This window comes from Rattus norvegicus, chromosome 14 (assembly GCF_021556685.1).
Source record: "Rattus norvegicus strain SHRSP/BbbUtx chromosome 14, alternate assembly SHRSP_T2T, whole genome shotgun sequence".
In the NCBI taxonomy this organism is placed as follows: Eukaryota; Metazoa; Chordata; class Mammalia; order Rodentia; family Muridae; genus Rattus; species Rattus norvegicus.
The window spans coordinates 2,283,420-2,300,393 of NC_141547.1; the positions used below are offsets into that span (position 1 = coordinate 2,283,420).

At 43.6% G+C, this 16,974-nt stretch overlaps 1 protein-coding gene across 20 annotated transcripts in view; it reads right to left on the reverse strand.

Annotated features, from left to right (window-relative positions):
- Brdt (bromodomain testis associated) overlaps positions 1 to 16,974 on the reverse strand; it is a 56,113-nt gene that overhangs the window by 19,275 nt on the left and 19,864 nt on the right. For 19 of the 20 annotated variants that reach the window (NM_001402393.1, XM_087582782.1, XM_087582781.1 and 16 more), the window contains 8 exon segments: positions 3,864 to 4,046; positions 4,113 to 4,238; positions 4,356 to 4,636; positions 4,853 to 5,022; positions 6,347 to 6,535; positions 7,333 to 7,461; positions 13,334 to 13,684; positions 14,872 to 15,044. In NM_001402393.1, coding sequence (NP_001389322.1) covers positions 3,864 to 4,046; positions 4,113 to 4,238; positions 4,356 to 4,636; positions 4,853 to 5,022; positions 6,347 to 6,535; positions 7,333 to 7,461; positions 13,334 to 13,684; positions 14,872 to 15,044 — 1,602 coding nt within the window. 20 annotated transcript variants of the gene reach the window in all.

Sequence of the window (16,974 nt, forward strand, 5' to 3'; positions counted from 1 at the left end):
AGTGCTGTGGACGTGTACACCAAATAAACCCTTTCCTCTCCAATCGCTTTGGTCTTGGTGTTTTATTACAGCAATCAAAACCCTAACCAGGACATTACCTTTAAAATTTTTGCTACACCTAAACAGAGCACTACTGCAGAGAAACTAACCCACAATATAGTAAGAACAGGAACTTAACAGAGGAATCTGCCCCTGCCCGACACCCAACACCCTAAAAGATTAGGACTAATGGAAACAAAAACAAAACTGTCATAGTCAAGAAGCTGAAATAATCCAGAGAGAAACTGCCACAGGACTGAGCCGTTGATCCCATTATGCTGTCATGGAGGGGAAGGAGCTGTGGGCCCCACCCTGAACTGAGAATGGACAGGCAGTTAGCAATTGATACACAGGAAGGGACATTATCTCAGTGGGTGATCACCAGTTTTCACCCCCGATGGCACTCACTGGGACACACACACACACACACACACACACACACACACACACACACACACACAGAGTTAGAAGGGGCAGCTGGGAAAAGGAAGGGGATGAACAGAAGTGAAGGGGGACACAGGTATTATTAGAACATGTACACGAATGAAAATGTCATAATAAAACATTGTCAAACAGAATTAACAAATGCCCATAAAATGTTAACAAATCCATTATAGCAAGTATTAAAATGTAGATAAATTAAAAATATGACTAGCTTTTAAGTAAGAAAGTATGTATGTCACCAAAGCTTTCAGAAAGTTGCTTCTGCCACCTAGATTCTCAGGATCATGGCATCCACCTGCATCCACTCTGAACAAATCACTATCAGTTATAAAGTCGACATCCTATGGATACTTTCAGTTAACTTTTGTTTTACTGAAACAAAGTTTTATCCCTAGTAGCTGGCCTCAGCTCCCTGAATGCTGGGGTTACAAGTATCTGCAACTATGCCTACCTTTATTCTTATTTGATGTTTTGTTAATATATGCGATTATCACTTTTTGAGGGGTAAATACCCCATTTCCACCAATCGATGAAAGTTGGCCACATGTTTGTCACTTACTGCACAAATGCTACATAATCAGGAACAGAGGTCCGGCGTTCATTACTTTTACAAAAATATTGCATAGATGGGGGTCTGACTTACTTTTTTCTCATTTATAATCCTGCTTAAAAATGTATTGTTATTCTCAGGGAAGTAAAAATGTTCTTAGTTTACACACTAGAAATTAATAAGTTTAAGGCATTTTAAAGTGTATTAGTATTGAAGTAGTTATTTAGTATCAGTTTAGTATTAAATAAAGTATTACAAGGTCCTATAACTTAATTTGTTTATTGAAAGCATAGATGCATGTTTTTCCATTTTAGACTTTGCAATTTATAATACACTTAAATACCATTTCCCTCTAGTAAAGTATATAGATTGTATATTCAAAAATTAAAATTTCAAGAATAAATGACAAGCCAGATATACCAGTACATGCCTGTGATTCCAGCACTCAGGAGGCTGTGAGAGAAAGAACAGGAGTTTGAGTCTATCCAGGGCTACACAGTGAGACTCCACCTCAAACAATGGCAAAAGACAATTTCAGTGCCCACCATGAAGACAAACCAACCTCAGTGTAACAAGTCACAAACTACTCAGATGGTTAAATAAATAGCTGAGGAATACATATAGCTTGATGGTGAAATTGATTTCCTGGTATATTATGTAAGACCTTGGGTTCACTCAACAGTGCCAAGAGAGGGAATAAAATTTGTTGCTTTTATTTTAACATTATATATTTTTAAATCTTCTAGAGCAATCTGCATGTGCAGGAGCCTACAACCTACAACTTGAAGTCGTAAATGCAACTTGGATTTCTTTTCCAGTACTGTTTTATGCTCAGAAGTCAAATATAAGAAATACTTTATAATAAGAGCCCCCAGATGACTTTAAAATGTATTAGAATGACAAATCCTAACCACAGCAAACTTCTGTAGAACTTTATAAAATTGTTCTGCAAGTTCAAGGATGGCTTGGGCTACAGCACAAGCTCCGGCCTAGCCCAGGACACTCATGAGGACACAGCTCAGCGGTGCGGTGCTTGCCCTGCATGCACCATTGCCTTTGTCCTACTACCACACAGCAGACACAAAGCTCTCTGCAAAGCACGACACCAGCCAGAGTGCTGGTCTTCAGACTCAAACTCAGCGTTTTAGATTAGAATTCTGAGTTTGAGCTGTTGTGTTAAAGTTAGAAAAAAACGTTTCTGTAGCATTTTAAGAATACCCAGATGAGGGCTGGGGATTTAGCTCAGTGGTAGAGCCCTTGCCTAGGAAGCGCAAGGCCCTGGGTTCGGTCCCCAGCTCCGAAAAAGAAAAAAAGAACAAAAAAAAAAAAAAAAAAAAAAAAAGAATACCCAGATGATGATAAAAATTTTCTTCTCGGGGCTGGGGATTTAGCTCAGTGGTAGAGCGCTTACCTAGGAAGCGCAAGGCCCTGGGTTCGGTCCCCAGCTCCGAAAAAAAAAGAACCAAAAAAAAAATTTTTTTTTTTCTTCTCTTCAAGTAACATACTAGGCTATCATGTCAAGATTTGGTGTGGTACAGCACACCTGTTGGGAGGCAGAGGCAGGAGGATTGCTGAGTTCAAGTCCACTCTGGCCTACAATGTGAGGTCAGGCTACACAGTAAGCCAAGTGGGGAGGGAGGGAGGTGCTATACTAAAACACTCTATGTGGCATTCTTTTCTAGCACTCAAAGCATTTACTAAATTTAAGCTAGATAATTTGAACCAACAGAATAATAGTTTTACCCTACAAATAAAAGACAAGGTGCTGCAACTCATTAGGGCCACAAATGCTTTATTAGATGAAATTACAATTGTTAATTACAATTTAAAATACTAAATGCAACTTGGACTTTTCCAGTATTGTTTTATGATTAGAAGTCAAATATATGAAATAAGAACTCTAAAACGGTTTTAAAATGCATTAAAATATCAAATTCTAACCAAAGTAAAAATTCTTTTAAATTTCACAAACTTGTTCACCACTACATACTCAGAAATGTGAAAACCAAATGCAGTGACTAGCTCCACAAAAAAATAAATGAAACAAAACCAAAGGAAAACAGAATCACTGTAAGCCCTGACTGTGAACTGAAAAAAGAAATTCTTTAAGCTAAAGTTTCTGTGGAATTTTTTTAATTAAAAAAAAAAAACCAAAAAAACAAAAAACACTGAACCTCAAAAGAAATATCCCATTACCAATAAAGCAAATTGTAGGGAAGAAAGTGCCCTGGGTTCTGCATTTGCTGCTTGGTTAAAATGGCACACCTGCTGTGGTGGGGTAGGCAGTGATCGCATGGCAGCTATACAACTAGTGATGGAAAAACAAAGAAAACATGAGTGACCTGGTTTAATACAACTGACAAACTGTACAAGAATATGTGGTACTCCCACCTTTTTCTATAGATCAAAGTTAATAATCTATAGTTAAGAAACAAATTAAAAAAAATACTCTCTACAAATTTTGGGGTGAGTGGCTTCTTAATTCGAAACGACAGTTCAACTCAGAAGGCAGGGTCCAAACAGGACATACTTTATATCAGAGTGACCCAAAGTACACTGGGAACACACTGAGGCGTCCCAAATACTGTTTTTATTAAGAAGTAAAACAGCACTCGCTGCTTTTCAACCTCGTACATTTCCTAGGAGACCTCCCAGAAGGCCCAAGTCACGTCCTTTCACACAGTGTCTCTTTTAAGGAAAGAGTAAGGCTCTTGGTGCATGTTACTAAGGATGCTGGAATCCAAAGCACAGGCCCTCCAGTTAACACTCTCCCGACTCCACAGGAAAAGGCCACTCCCCCCACCGCGGCGGTACCTACGAGCCAGCTAACCTGGTTCTGAATCGCTGCTGTCGGAGGAGCTCGAGTCACTGCTGCTGCTCCCGGACCCCGAGCTGCTGCTACTGCTACTGCTGCTGCCACTGCCGCTGCTGCTGCTGCTGCTGCTGCTGTCGCTCAGGCGGGACCCACTCGCCAGCTCCGGGGGCGGCGGCGGGGGCGGGGGCAGCTTCTCCACTGCAAAACAGGGAGCGTTAACAGCGGTCAGGGCTCACGGGTGGGCGCGGAGAAACCGCCACCTACCTTTTGCTGGACGTTTCGTTTGCCGTTTCCTACAATTCAGCTGATTGTTGACGTCCAGCAACCGCCTCTCCAGCTCCAGCTTTTTTTCAGAATGGAGCTCCTCTTTAGACCTGACAACCTTCTTCGCTGTGAGAGGAGGAGCAACCGTGAGTGCGGGGAGGGGCCTGGCGGTGGGGCGGGGCCTGAGGCGGGGCCTAGAGGCAAGGTGGGGCGGGACCTAGGGATGGGCGGGGCCTGGCCTACCGTGGGGCTTCAGCGACCTCTTCCTCAGACAGGCCAGGACGTACTTCTCCAGTTCTCTAAGTGTGGATGCCTTCAGAGTCTCAAAGTCGATCTCGATCTCATCTGGGTTGGAGTTCCTCAGGGAAGGCTCCCTTGACTGTATTATATGAACTATTCGACCAAGCTTGTCTCCAGGCAGTTTGTTTATGTCCAAGCTCAGCTGCCTTTTCTCATCGTAGTTCATAGGCTTCGCATTGTCTTCCTCTTCCAATTTCAAAAGTGGCTTCTTCTTCTTTGGTTGACTGTAACAAAATTAGATATTTGTTTCATGTTTTTAAACATATTTTTATTGATGTGGGAATTTCATACAATGCACCCACATCACACAGACATTCATTTCATCTTAATCAGTTACTTAATCTAGGCAGGAGGATAGAACCAGGACCTTGCAGAGGCTAAATGTGCGGTCCTTCACCGAGCTCGCCTCCCACGCAGATTCACTCACTGAGCATACTTACTTGCTCTTGGCCTTCTCCTTTTGCTTCATTTGCTTAGCCTTTTTCTTTGGGTTCTCGTCTCTGTTAACCTTTTTCCTTTTGGGTGCCCTTTTAGACTTCTCATTCTTTTTCTTCAGCTTACGTAATGGAACTTGGGACAGAACTTGTAGTTGCTGATGAACAGCATTAAGCTGGGAAAGGAAAAATAAACAAAAGCCTTTAAACTAGTATCTAAAGCACTAAAGATATTAGAAAAAATGTAATACTCCATAGACATGCCACCCTTTGTGAAACTCATTTTGTATTCTATTTCCTTCAGGATTTTGCTTTATTTTGGAAGTTCAGTGTTTTGAAGGGCATACAAATAAATAATAAATAAATAAATAAATAATAAACAAACTGTATAGTATAATATAGTATAGTAATAAAATCAAAACAGCCCAAGAACAGGTAACATTTCTCAGTGTTAAAGTTTCTTTCAAAAGATATATATATTATATAAGATGCATTATATAGTATATATTATACATACTATATAAGCGTGTGTGTGTATATATGTGTGGTCACGTAGGTACAGGTGCCTGTGGAGCTGGAGTTACAGGTGTTGTGAGTAGCCTGACACACGTGCTGAACTCAGGACCTCTGGAAGAGCAGCCAGTGCTAACAGCTGCTGAACACCTCTCCAGCCCTATTCTTCAGACATGACCTCAGGAAAGTTAACTATTTTATCACAGAAAGTCGCAAGTTATCTCATTTTAAAAACATAAGACATTATAAGAACCAACTACTCAGACTAGGAATGCAAGGAGCAGAGTTGTAAATAATCCCCAGGCATCTTGGTGCACGCCAGCCATCCAGCGCTGGGAGGTAGAGGCAGAAGGAGCACAAGCTCATGACAAGCCAGGCACACGAGACAGTTCCAAGAGGAGGAGGAGGAGGAGGAGGAGGAAGAAGAGGAGGAGGAAAAAGAAGAGGAGGAAGAGGAGGAGGAAGAGGAGAAAAAAGAGGAAGAAGAAGAGGAGAAGGAAAAAGAAGAGGAGGAAGAGAATGGGAGAAGGAGGAAGAGAAGAGGAGGAAGAGGAAGAGGAGGAGGAAGAAGAAAAGGAGGAAGAGAATGGGAGAAGGAGGAGAAGAGGAGGAGGAGGAGGAAGAAGAAGAGGAGGAGGAAAAAGAAGAGGAGGAAGAGGAGGAGGAAGAGGAGGAGAAAAAAGAGGAAGAAGAAGAGGAGGAGGAAAAAGAAGAGGAGGAAGAGAATGGGAGGAGGAGGAGGAGAAGAGGAGGAAGAGGAGGAAGAGGAGGTGGCAGTGCCTCTAGACTTGCATAGCATACAGATATTTAAGTAGGAAATATTAAACATGGCAAATGTGCCAAAAAGTAACTACGGCTGTAGGCATCAGGTGCTGTGACTACGGCTGTAGGCATCAGGTGATCTAACTATAAAGCTGAATATCTGCGAGGACTTCGTCACAGACTAGCAGCTTGGGGACCATCAACACTTGCGTCCTATGCGGCCACCTGCTCCTGAAGCTTGGCAAGACGCTGTACTCGCTCGTCCTCAGAGTCTTCGGAAGAGCAGTCCCCCGAGGAGGCCTCGCTGCTGCTTTCTCTACTGAGGGCCTTTGCACTGTTTGTTGTAAGGTGACATGCACGCATACTCTCAACAGGTTCATCAGGAATCTTGGCAAAATGCATTTCAAAAACGTCCTATAATGGAAAATTAACCTGTTCACATTTTTTGGTTTATTTTGAGACAGAGTTTCACCATGTCCAGGCTGACCTGGAGTGCACCATGTAGCCCAGGCTGCCCTGGAACTTGAAATCCTCCTGCCCACCTCCAGAGTGCTGGGACTGTAGGCATGCACCACCTGGTTTGATTTTCTCCATTTCTGACTTAATGTGGTGAAAAGAACACCTTTAAAAGTACACATGGGGGTTGGGGATTTAGCTCAGTGGTGAGCGCTTGCCTAGCAAGCGCAAGGCCCTGGGTTCGGTCCCCAGCTCCGAAAAAAAGGAAAAAAAAGTACACATGGACATATCTGGGCAGACTTCTTTAAGACGCCCCAGAGGAAGTGCAACATGATGCTTCCTTCTGTCGGCACATACTCCGTGCCTCAGCACGCCTCCGCTATGTCTCTCAGCAGGATCGACCTTTGTTGGTAGTTAAGGTCAGTCATGTCATATACAGTTCTACCTTTCCATGACTCAAAACTGGGCCCTCTCCTGAAGCAGGACAGGGTTCAGTCAGTACCACCAGGGACCTGCCACCCTCTTCTCACTAACGATTCATTGATTGATTTCTTCTGCAAAGTAGGCAGCTTCCTCTAAACAACTGTGCCGCTAAAGCTTATAACCAAGAGGGGAAACCCCACCATGAAACGCGCAATTTACACATTATATAGCACGATTAGGGACAGAGGGTATCCTTTGTCTCTTGAGTTATGGTTCAGAAATATGTATATTGTGCTCAAAGGTAAGCGCTCAGAGAGTGGGTAAAACCTCACCTGAAGCATCCTGGCCATGGTCACAACTTCATGATCAGGAGGGTTGTACTTGTAGCAATTCATAAACATCAGCCTGACATCTGCAGCAAATTCACACGCATCCTTATACTCTTGCTTGTCCATTTTCCCCTGAGTTAAGGAAAAATTACAAAGGTTCACAAACAACTAAAGTCAATTCACATGAAACGAATGAGATGTACTGGGAAACGGAGAAAATAACACAGAGAAAATATTCCAATGTCTGGGTAAGACGATGGCCTAGACATTTGCCTCTATGCGTGTTGGGAGAATAAAAAAAAAACTTTTAAAAAGCCTTCATCCCAGAGAAAAGGAAGAATTTTGAAAATTCGTAAATGGGCAGCTTAGAAATATGGAAAAACAGGTGGGCAACAAGATGGGGAACAGCAAAGAGAGCCCGAAGCCAGACGCAGGGCCAGCACTATGGCTTCCTACTTGAGGAAGAAGTCCACTACATCCAAAAGACAAGCCAGGCATCCCCAGTGAGAAAGACACTGGGTGGTTCTATCCACAGTTCTCACAGGCCTCAAATCCAGCTGTGGCCCTGGCTGAGACAGTGACCTTTTGAGCAGGAGGGATTGGCAGAGGGAGAAAGATCTCCTGGCTCAGAGGGCTGCAGCCTAGGTCCCATTTGAGCCTGAATTCAATCTGTCACAGACCCAATGTGAATGATAAGTCTAGGAGCAGATGGGCAAGAACTCGACAAACCAAAGGGACAAGAGACAGGAGTCTTGCCTGGGCCATGAGGGTAGAAGATACCTAGGGGCCTGGAGACAGCCTCACCAACCAACTGGCTAGAGCTGACACCCCAAGCCTGAGGTCAATGGGCAGAGCCACCCACCTGCCAGGAGGTTCATGCTTGTGGTCCAAGAACTCTGCAGTTGCAACAGACATGCCCATGCCTGTGGCCACACCCCCAGCAGGGACCAATGAATGTTGTGCATTTGAAACTGAAGGCAGGGCTGCGTCTGCAGATTTCAGCCCCTTGGTTGCTTTGCCTTCTCCCATTGTAAGAAACTGTTTGGCCAGAATATTAGCTGTACCAAGGGTTGAAACTAGGGATCTTCCAGAAGGCAGGAGAAGCTGCCCAGTCCATAGGCCACAGCTTAGCAGCACAGACCCGATATACAACTGCAGGCATAGCTAAAGTGGAGGCGTCAAGTCAGCTGACCTGTGCATGTCGCTGGCCATCTCCAAGTTGGAAGAGACAACGAAGAAGTCAAAACTTTGTCTTCTTGCTCTGCCCCTCCCCAAGCTGTGCCATGTGTATGTGTGCGCAACGACTCTCTTATGGAGGTCAGGACAGCCATAGAAGTGAGCTTTCTCCTTCTCCCATGTGGTCCCGGGGACCTAACTCAGGCTGTCAGGTCTGACTGCAAGTGGACCTGGGGAGCCACCTCTCCATGCCCATCATCTCTCCAATTTAGGAAGAGCTTTCATTTTAAAAATTTATTTTCATATAATCCATTTTTGTCTCCGTTCAGTCTCCCTTTTGATGTTTTCCTATTGTGCTTCCACTAGGGCTGATCTTACCTGATTTATGTATTAAAAACCAGCTCTCGTGTTCTCCTCTTCTCATCCCTCGCATTATAACTTTTTACATTGTCTCGTTATCGAGTAATTTTTTCCATGTTTACTTTCCCACTACTATGTATTTTCTCCTTCAGAAGATTCTTCTCCTTCCCTGTTTCTCTTTTTCTATCCTTGCTTCTATTTTCCCTCTTCCTCTCCTCCCTGCCATAGCTTTATTCTTTAGCTGGTTTTATATTTAATCATTGTTTTAAACTTTGGCCCTCTGCCATTTTCTGTTTCCCAACTATAAATGGTATATTAGTGATTGTTAATCAATTTTCACTGTACTTCTATATCTCATGTTTAAAAAGTTATTTTCTCTTGTTTTAATGGTGTTCATAGCTATTCCTTAAGAAAACAAAAAAACAAATTAAACCAGGAGAGATAACAAACAAATGTACACAACACACAGAAACCCACACTCTCCCAAAACCACGAGAAAGCAAGGTGACTTCTCCAAAAAGAGCATACCTTTCCTTAGCTACTGAATTCAAAGACATGGGATGGAATAAAACATTGGATGAAGATTTAAACCGTAAACTAGTAAAAGTGATCAGTGACCTTACGGGAGATTTAAAACCAGGGGAACAAGGGAAGGAAGTGGACCACAGACCTGCAGAGGACAGCCAGTGACCCAGGGAAAGCACAGAGGAGGAGGAGGAGGAGTCTACACTATCATTTTGAGAATGGAGAATGGCCTTGGACAAAGGCCAACATTCTTTCATGGTAAAATCCCTGAACTAAGGATAAGGAGATGACAGCCCAACATTTAAGGTGCACAGACAACAAAGCCACGGCAGCTTTATGTGCATGGGGGACAAATGAACCTCCACTGAAGTCAGGACTAGGACAAGGGAGCGCACTCTTTGCTCCTACTCAATCCAGCTAGAGCAGTGAGAGCACAGAAAGAAAGAAAGATGGCACACGGAAGAGAGGGTCGGAGCTCCTGCATGTAGATAACGTGACGCTGTACTTAAAAGGTCCTAACGCCTCCATGGAAACCTCCGGGGATGACAAACACTGTGAGCAATGCAGCGGGGTTCAGAAACAACAACAAAACCAGTAGCTTTTTCCAGTATACCAATAATGAAAAGGAGATCCTGTGCGGGAGGGGAGGGAAAGTATTCCAACAGCTCAGTAAATAAAAAACAAGAATTGATAAGTTGTATTATTTGGTATTAAAAACTCCATGTAGCAGAAAGAAACCATCAGCAGAATCAAGAGACAGCCTATGGATGGATGGAAGTCTTGAATGACTATAAACTAGACCACAAGAGGATTAGTGCTAGAAACTATAGAGATTTGTCACGTACATATACACATGCAAACAAACCACATCATTTAAAATAAGGGAGACTAGTGAATGTAATAGGCAGTTCTTAAAGGAAGAAACGCAAATGGCCAATGGACAGTTAAAAGTGTTCAATATCCTTATCTATCTTAGGAGGCAAAAATAAAAAACTACGTGGATTTTCTATCTTACCACAGTCAGAATGGATAATATCAAGAGGGGGAAACCAGCATAAACTGGGGAAGATACAGGAAAATGGTACTCTATACACTGCTGGTGAGAATGGCAATCTATATTAGGTTCTCTGGAAATCAGTATGGGGTGTCCTTTAAAAATGCAAAAGAGAACTGCCCCACATGGTCCTGCATCTCATCTAAGTCCACAAAGGACTCTCAATCAGCGAATCATGATTGCTGCCATTTCTGTGCATGACAGACAAGATGTAAAGCCACCTGAGGTGCTCATCATCGGATGACTGATGAACATGTGGCACATGCATAATAGATTTTTACTCGGCTCTAAGAAAGAATGAAATCTAAGTTTTGTAGGAAAACAGAACTGAAATTATGTTAAGTGAAATAAGACAGACTTGGAAGACAAGTGCTTTCTCTTATGTGAGGGATCTAGATTTAAATTTTTGCACATTTGTGTGTATATATATGCAGCATGTACATATATGTAAAGCTGTATGTGCAGTATGAAAGTAGAAAGAGCAGTAAAGAGGTGGCAGAAAGGGACCGACAGAAGGTAATAGTGTATGTTTCAAAGGAAAGAGGGTCCTATCAATGGGAATAACGGGGATGAACACGGCAGAAGGAGCCATGGGGGTGGCAGACAAGAACGAAGTATAGTGATGTATATTACAGAAATGCCATGGCCAACACAGTGTGCATCTCTGTAACCCAGCTCTGGGAGGCCAGCCTGGGCTACATGAGAGCCTGTCTCAACAAGCAAACGAGCAAAGGGAAACAAAGGAAAGAGTCACAGGAACCCACCTCTTTGTGTGCTAACCAGAATGTAAGCAAATGGGAGGGAGGGAGGGAGAGAGGGAGGAGGGAGGGGGAGAGAGGAAAGAGGTGGGGCAGGGAAGAAGGGAGGGGGGGACACCATTATGTGCATTTTTTAAACAAATGTCAAACATTGTTCTATATTATCAAATTTTACATGTACAAAAGAAATCAATGAGCATTTACAAGTAAAGAGAATGAAAGGCGCATTGTGGGCAAAATCAACTGGAAAGCACTTCAGACTGTCTTGAAATGGAAAGTCTACAGTGAGACAGCGATGAAAAGACTTTAGAAGTGTAAGAGTAACAGGGATGTGAGTTACGACCCACAGACCAACAAACAGGCGAATTATGTGAGGCTCGTTTTAAATTAAAGAAATGCAAGGTCCGGTGTAATGGTGCATGGATCCCAGCATCCACCAGGCAAGTGTCATGAGCCAGGCTGGATGATACAGGATGTACCCACCATTTTGTTTTGTTCTTTTTTGAGACAGGATTTCTCTGGGATTTATTATGTAGAGCAGGACGGCCTTGAACTCAGAGATCTACCCTATGTTTGCCTCCTGATTCTTTTAAAAGTTTATATATCTTCCTTGCATGTATGTTGGTGTTCCGTGTGTATGCCAGGTATCCAAAAAGGCAGGCAAGGGATGGGTCTTTTCAAACTTTCCAGGAAAGACAGTTGTAAGCCACTGCGTGGACACTGGGAACTGAACCCAGGTCCCCTGTGAGAGCACACAGGGCTTTAAACACCGAGGCATCACTCTGTCTCCAGTGTACTCTCTACCAGGCACATTAGTGACAAATGAGAATGATTTCAGAGCTGAATTAAAGTCCACACCTTCCTGTTTCAGGAACCCTCTGACAGCTTAGCTGGTATGTACCCAGCTCCCAGAGAAAACACCACAAGTCCTGAGTCAGCCGAGACTCTCATGTTTAACAGGGATCTTGTTTCTCTGCAGCAGCTTTCTTAGGACCTGCCCTCCTTCCCACCGTGCCCTCCCCTGCGTCTCCCTCACATCCTGCCTATGCTTTAAGTACTAAGATAGTGCTCAGAACTGTTTTCTTTACCTCACGACTATTCTGCAAGTTACTTTCTCTCCTTGAGATACACTAAACACAGACTCTTACTTACATCCCAACGTACGGCTATTCAGACAACATTCTCTGTCTCTGTCTCTGTCTCTCTCTCCGTGTGTATGTGTGTGTGTGTGAGAGAGAGAGTGTGTGTGTGTGTGTGTGTGTGTGTGTGTGTGTGTGTCTGTCTGTCTGTCTGTCTGTCTGTCTGTCTGGGGCTTTGAGACAGGGGTTGTCTGGGTAGTCCTGGCTATCCTGGAAATTGCTCTGTAGACCAGACTGGCTGAAAAACTCAGAGATCTGCCTGCCTCTGCCTTCCATGTGTTGAGAGATTAAAGGTGGGAGCCACCACTGCCTGGCCAGATAGTACTCTTTAACCTGTGGGTCTGAGTTTATGTGTGTTGAAAAATAAAACAGTACTCTTTTAAGATGTCACAGTTAAAAACTGATGACGTGGATCCTCACACTGAAAAGGTTAACTCCCAGTACAGGGTGCATATAAACAAGTGCCGGCTGGAGAGAGGAGGACACACCATGTGGGAGCAATGACAGCAAACGGATGCTGGAACGTCATCCAAGTGTTGAGAGAAAATGACCGTCTATGTAAAAACTGAGTTTATGGTCTATAAATCAACAAAAATGACCACTGATTTTGAATTTTAACTAACAGTACAAACCTGGAGGGAGACAGCAGAATACAAGAAACGAGGGCAAACACAAAGTTTAGTAGCAAGTTAACAAACTTTACTATATTAATAAAAATAATGAAACAAAGCCATGCTTTAAAGAGAGCCAGGGCCAGGAGATGCTGTGTAAGATTACTGAGGGCCCTAGTTCAATCTCCACTAGCTCGTGAGATGGCTGTGTTTACAGGAAAGCAAGATGTATTTAAAGCGTCCCAATGTCCTCTTCAGTGTTAGTACTCTGATGTAATTGTCTTCAGTTTCCTGGACATTGGACCGATTTCTTTGCAATGATGGGACACTTTTACAATCAAGACAAGGAAAGCAAGCTCTTCCCACTCAGGCAGTATTTACCTTGATCGTTCCAAGATCCATGGGGTTTTTGACAATGTCATAGTAGTTGTGGAGTCCCAAAGCATCCACGTCCACAGGGTTGTAGAAGGGCCATGCGTACGGCAGATGCTTCTTGGCAAGCATTTCTTTAAGAATCTCGCTGCAGTGCTTCAACTGCTCCGTTACTTTGACTGTTTTTAAAACCCTGTGTTGCTGCTGAGAGTCTGGCAGGACGCTCTTCACTGTGTTTTCCTTCACTGGCGCATTCGCCGGCTTCGCTTCTCTCAGTGGCGGAGGGGATTCATTACTTGCTTTAGCTGAGGAAGTGGTAGGAGTTGTTGTGTCCGCCCTCCTCTTCACACCCTTTGTAATCTAAAGAACAGTTCAACAAGAAGCACTTAAGGAGGCACCATGCACTAACAAACAGTAGAAACAATTGCCAACACCAAGTTTTATGAGAGGATTTTCACACACATGTATTAAATATTAGTTAGAGTTAATTCTGATTTTACAGACAGAACAAATAGTTTTGATGGTTCTTCCCACAGCCCAAAAAAATCTTATATAACTCTTAAAAGACAAATGAAAGACGGAAAATCAAAGTCATGTTTATACCAAGTATGTTTCTGAGAACAGGGAATTAGCTGAGATAGACACACACTCTTAAGGTGTAAACTATAGAGGCCAGGTGTGCGGCACGGACCACAATGTTACAAAACTAAGAAACATTTTAATTGCTACATTAATAGAAAAAACCTGCCCATGTAACTATGGACAACTGGTTTTGCTATGTTTTACTCTGTGGCCCAGGCTGCTCTCAAATGTATTCCAGACTCTTCTCCAAGCAGTGACCTCTGCTACAGCCTTTTGAGTGAGTGCTAGCACTCCAGGACTGCACCTCCAAACTTGGATCAAGGTGGGCAGCTTTTGATAGCAATACCATCAAGATAGTAAAATGGTCCAAATTCTACTTAAGAAATCGCTAACATTCGGTTACTACCCTAGGTCACTATCCATGACAGGGAAATAAATGGGCAGACATGGTGTCTAGTGCCTGCAACAGGCTCACAGTCCTGTGTAACTCCCACTTCAGGGGATTTTGTGCCCTCTTCTGTCCTCCAAGTGACCCATACACATGTGACCTACATACAAACATACATTCACAAACACACATATGCACAAAAAATAAAAATACAAAATATTTTTTAAAACGACTCCATGCTAACAAACAATTTTCATGTCAACTTTTTAAAAGTATAAACATTTTAGATTTTAGAAATAAAACAAGTTTAAGCCACAGAGAAGCTAAGAGCTCACAACAGTTGCTCTGCGTACAGAAAGATCCGACTTTATGCTCAACACTCAGGTCAACGCCAAGCATGGCCACACCTGTAGTTCCAGCCCTGTGAGGGAGGGAGCTGGAGGATTGCTCCGACTGACTGGCTGCCAGCCGAGCTCCAATTCAGTGGAGGACTCTGTCTCTAGGAAAAAGGGCAGAAGCTCCGCATAGGCGTGACTAGGCTCACACACCTACACACACACACACACACACAACTTACTTGGACCACAGTCTGTGAGTCGCAGGTCGGGGGAGCCTCTTGTGCCATGTTTAAGGGAGAGAGACAGACATCAGGAAACCCAGCAGGAATTTCTTGTCGCTTAAACACATTTTCTGCCGATTTGGAGGGAGTTTGTTCCTTAGCAGAGGAAACGGCTGTCTTTTGTTGGATATCTAGTGAAATGTGAACCAGAGTCAAATACCTGATAAGTATAAAACACCACTTTTTCATTTCCTATTCTAATCGAATTCAGTTGGCAAAAGTAAGTCCCATACACTGCTGCTGACAACTTGGTCATAATTCCCCAAAGAATTGGTCCAAGATGCTGAATCCCTGAGAGATAAAAAATGCTTGAAGTTGAAAAACCCCAATATCAAAATCTCTAAAGTATAATTTTGGGAAAAAAAATTTAAGCCAGGTGTGTTGAAGGCCAAAGAAAGCAAGTAACAATAAAACCTGAAGATCAACAACAAGAAGTAGGCTCCGACTCAGAAATAAACCTACATTGTTACGGTCATCTGAGTCTACAGTCAGAGATACAAAACACACGGGACACAGAAGCACAGACACAGAGGCACACTCAGAATCTTCAGTTTTAAAATCTTTTTTAAAAACTTGGAAGAACTAACATGAATAATTCAGCTATCAGTGGAGAGACGACTGAAAAGCCAGTGTCAAGAACGAAGTACGAGGTGAGCAAATAAATGCTCCTGTTCAACATCTAGCCACCAAGAAAATGCAGATCGGGGCTGCAGGGGCCTTGGGGTTAAGAACACGCGCTGCTCTTGCAGAGCTCGGGCTGGAGGCTGATTTCCAGCACCCTCAATGGACAGTCCCATGTGTCTGCAACTCTAGCTCCAGGAGGTCCACTGCCTGCTTCTGGCCTCCACAGGCACTGACTGCATGTGTGCACACTGAAATGCGGACCTAGACACATACACCTAAGTAAAGTTAGAAAAATGAAAATCGCAATTACATTTTTTAAAAGAAAAGGCTGGGCAAGGCTGAGGCAGGAGCATCAGGAGCTCAAGGGCAGCCATAGCTTACACAAGGGATGGGGCCAGCCTGCCATCTATAAGATCTTATCCGAAAAGGAAAAAATAGAAAAGGAAAATTTCTTTGCCGTTCTCCCTTAACCCAGTCAGAATGGCTATCACCAAGAACATGGACAGAAACGAGCGTGAAGGAGAAAGGAGCCCCATGCCTGCTACTGGAATATTAATTAGCATGTCTACCCTCAAAAGCCATTCATAGCTTCCTCAGAAAGGCCATCATTAGGGGTTGGGGAGGGGATAAAGTAACGAGGAAGGGGACTGTAAGCACAGACAGTGTTTGCACAATTAACATGCTGTGATCAGGAAAAGAACGAAGTCTCACTGAGTGTAGTTGTCATATGCCTGTATGTCATATACCTAAGAAGGAGGCTGACACAGAAGGAGCGTGAATTTGAGGCCAGCCTGGGTAACTTAATAAGATGCGGCCTCGATATGAAAAACCAAAAGGATTTGGGATCTAGTTTGGTGATACACACAGACTTAGCATACACAACCTTGGCTTCACTCCTGACTCCTGGAAAAAGAAAAATATATATTAAATGCTTCTTTAAGAAACAAATTCAAGGGACTGGGAAAGGACTATTAGTGGTTGGGACTATTTCCTGCTCTTCTAGAGGACTGAAGTTTGGGTTCCCAGCACCTACAACCTGGCAGCTTACAACTGCTTTTACCTTCAGCTCTTCTGGCCCCTGCAGATACCACCACATAAATCTTTAGAAAACGAAGAAGAAGGGAAAAGACGGCGACATGTCAGAGCTGGCACAATGTTTCTGCTCACAGGTTCAGCACATGGGAAGGGAGGGGAGGGGAGGGGAGAGACCTGGACCCTCATGGCCATTCTCCCCGACAGGGAGTGTGAGCTTGAAGCTACTCTGCGCTATGTGACATCCTGCCTCAAAAATAGGAAGGGGAAGGAAGGAGGGATGAATGGAGGGCAGAAAAGAAAAATTTAAAAATATGTAGGAGTTGGAGCCGTGGTTGGTGATTAAAACCACTCACCATGTGACCCCCAAGCGCTCAGGTTTGATTTCCACCACACGCTGGCTCA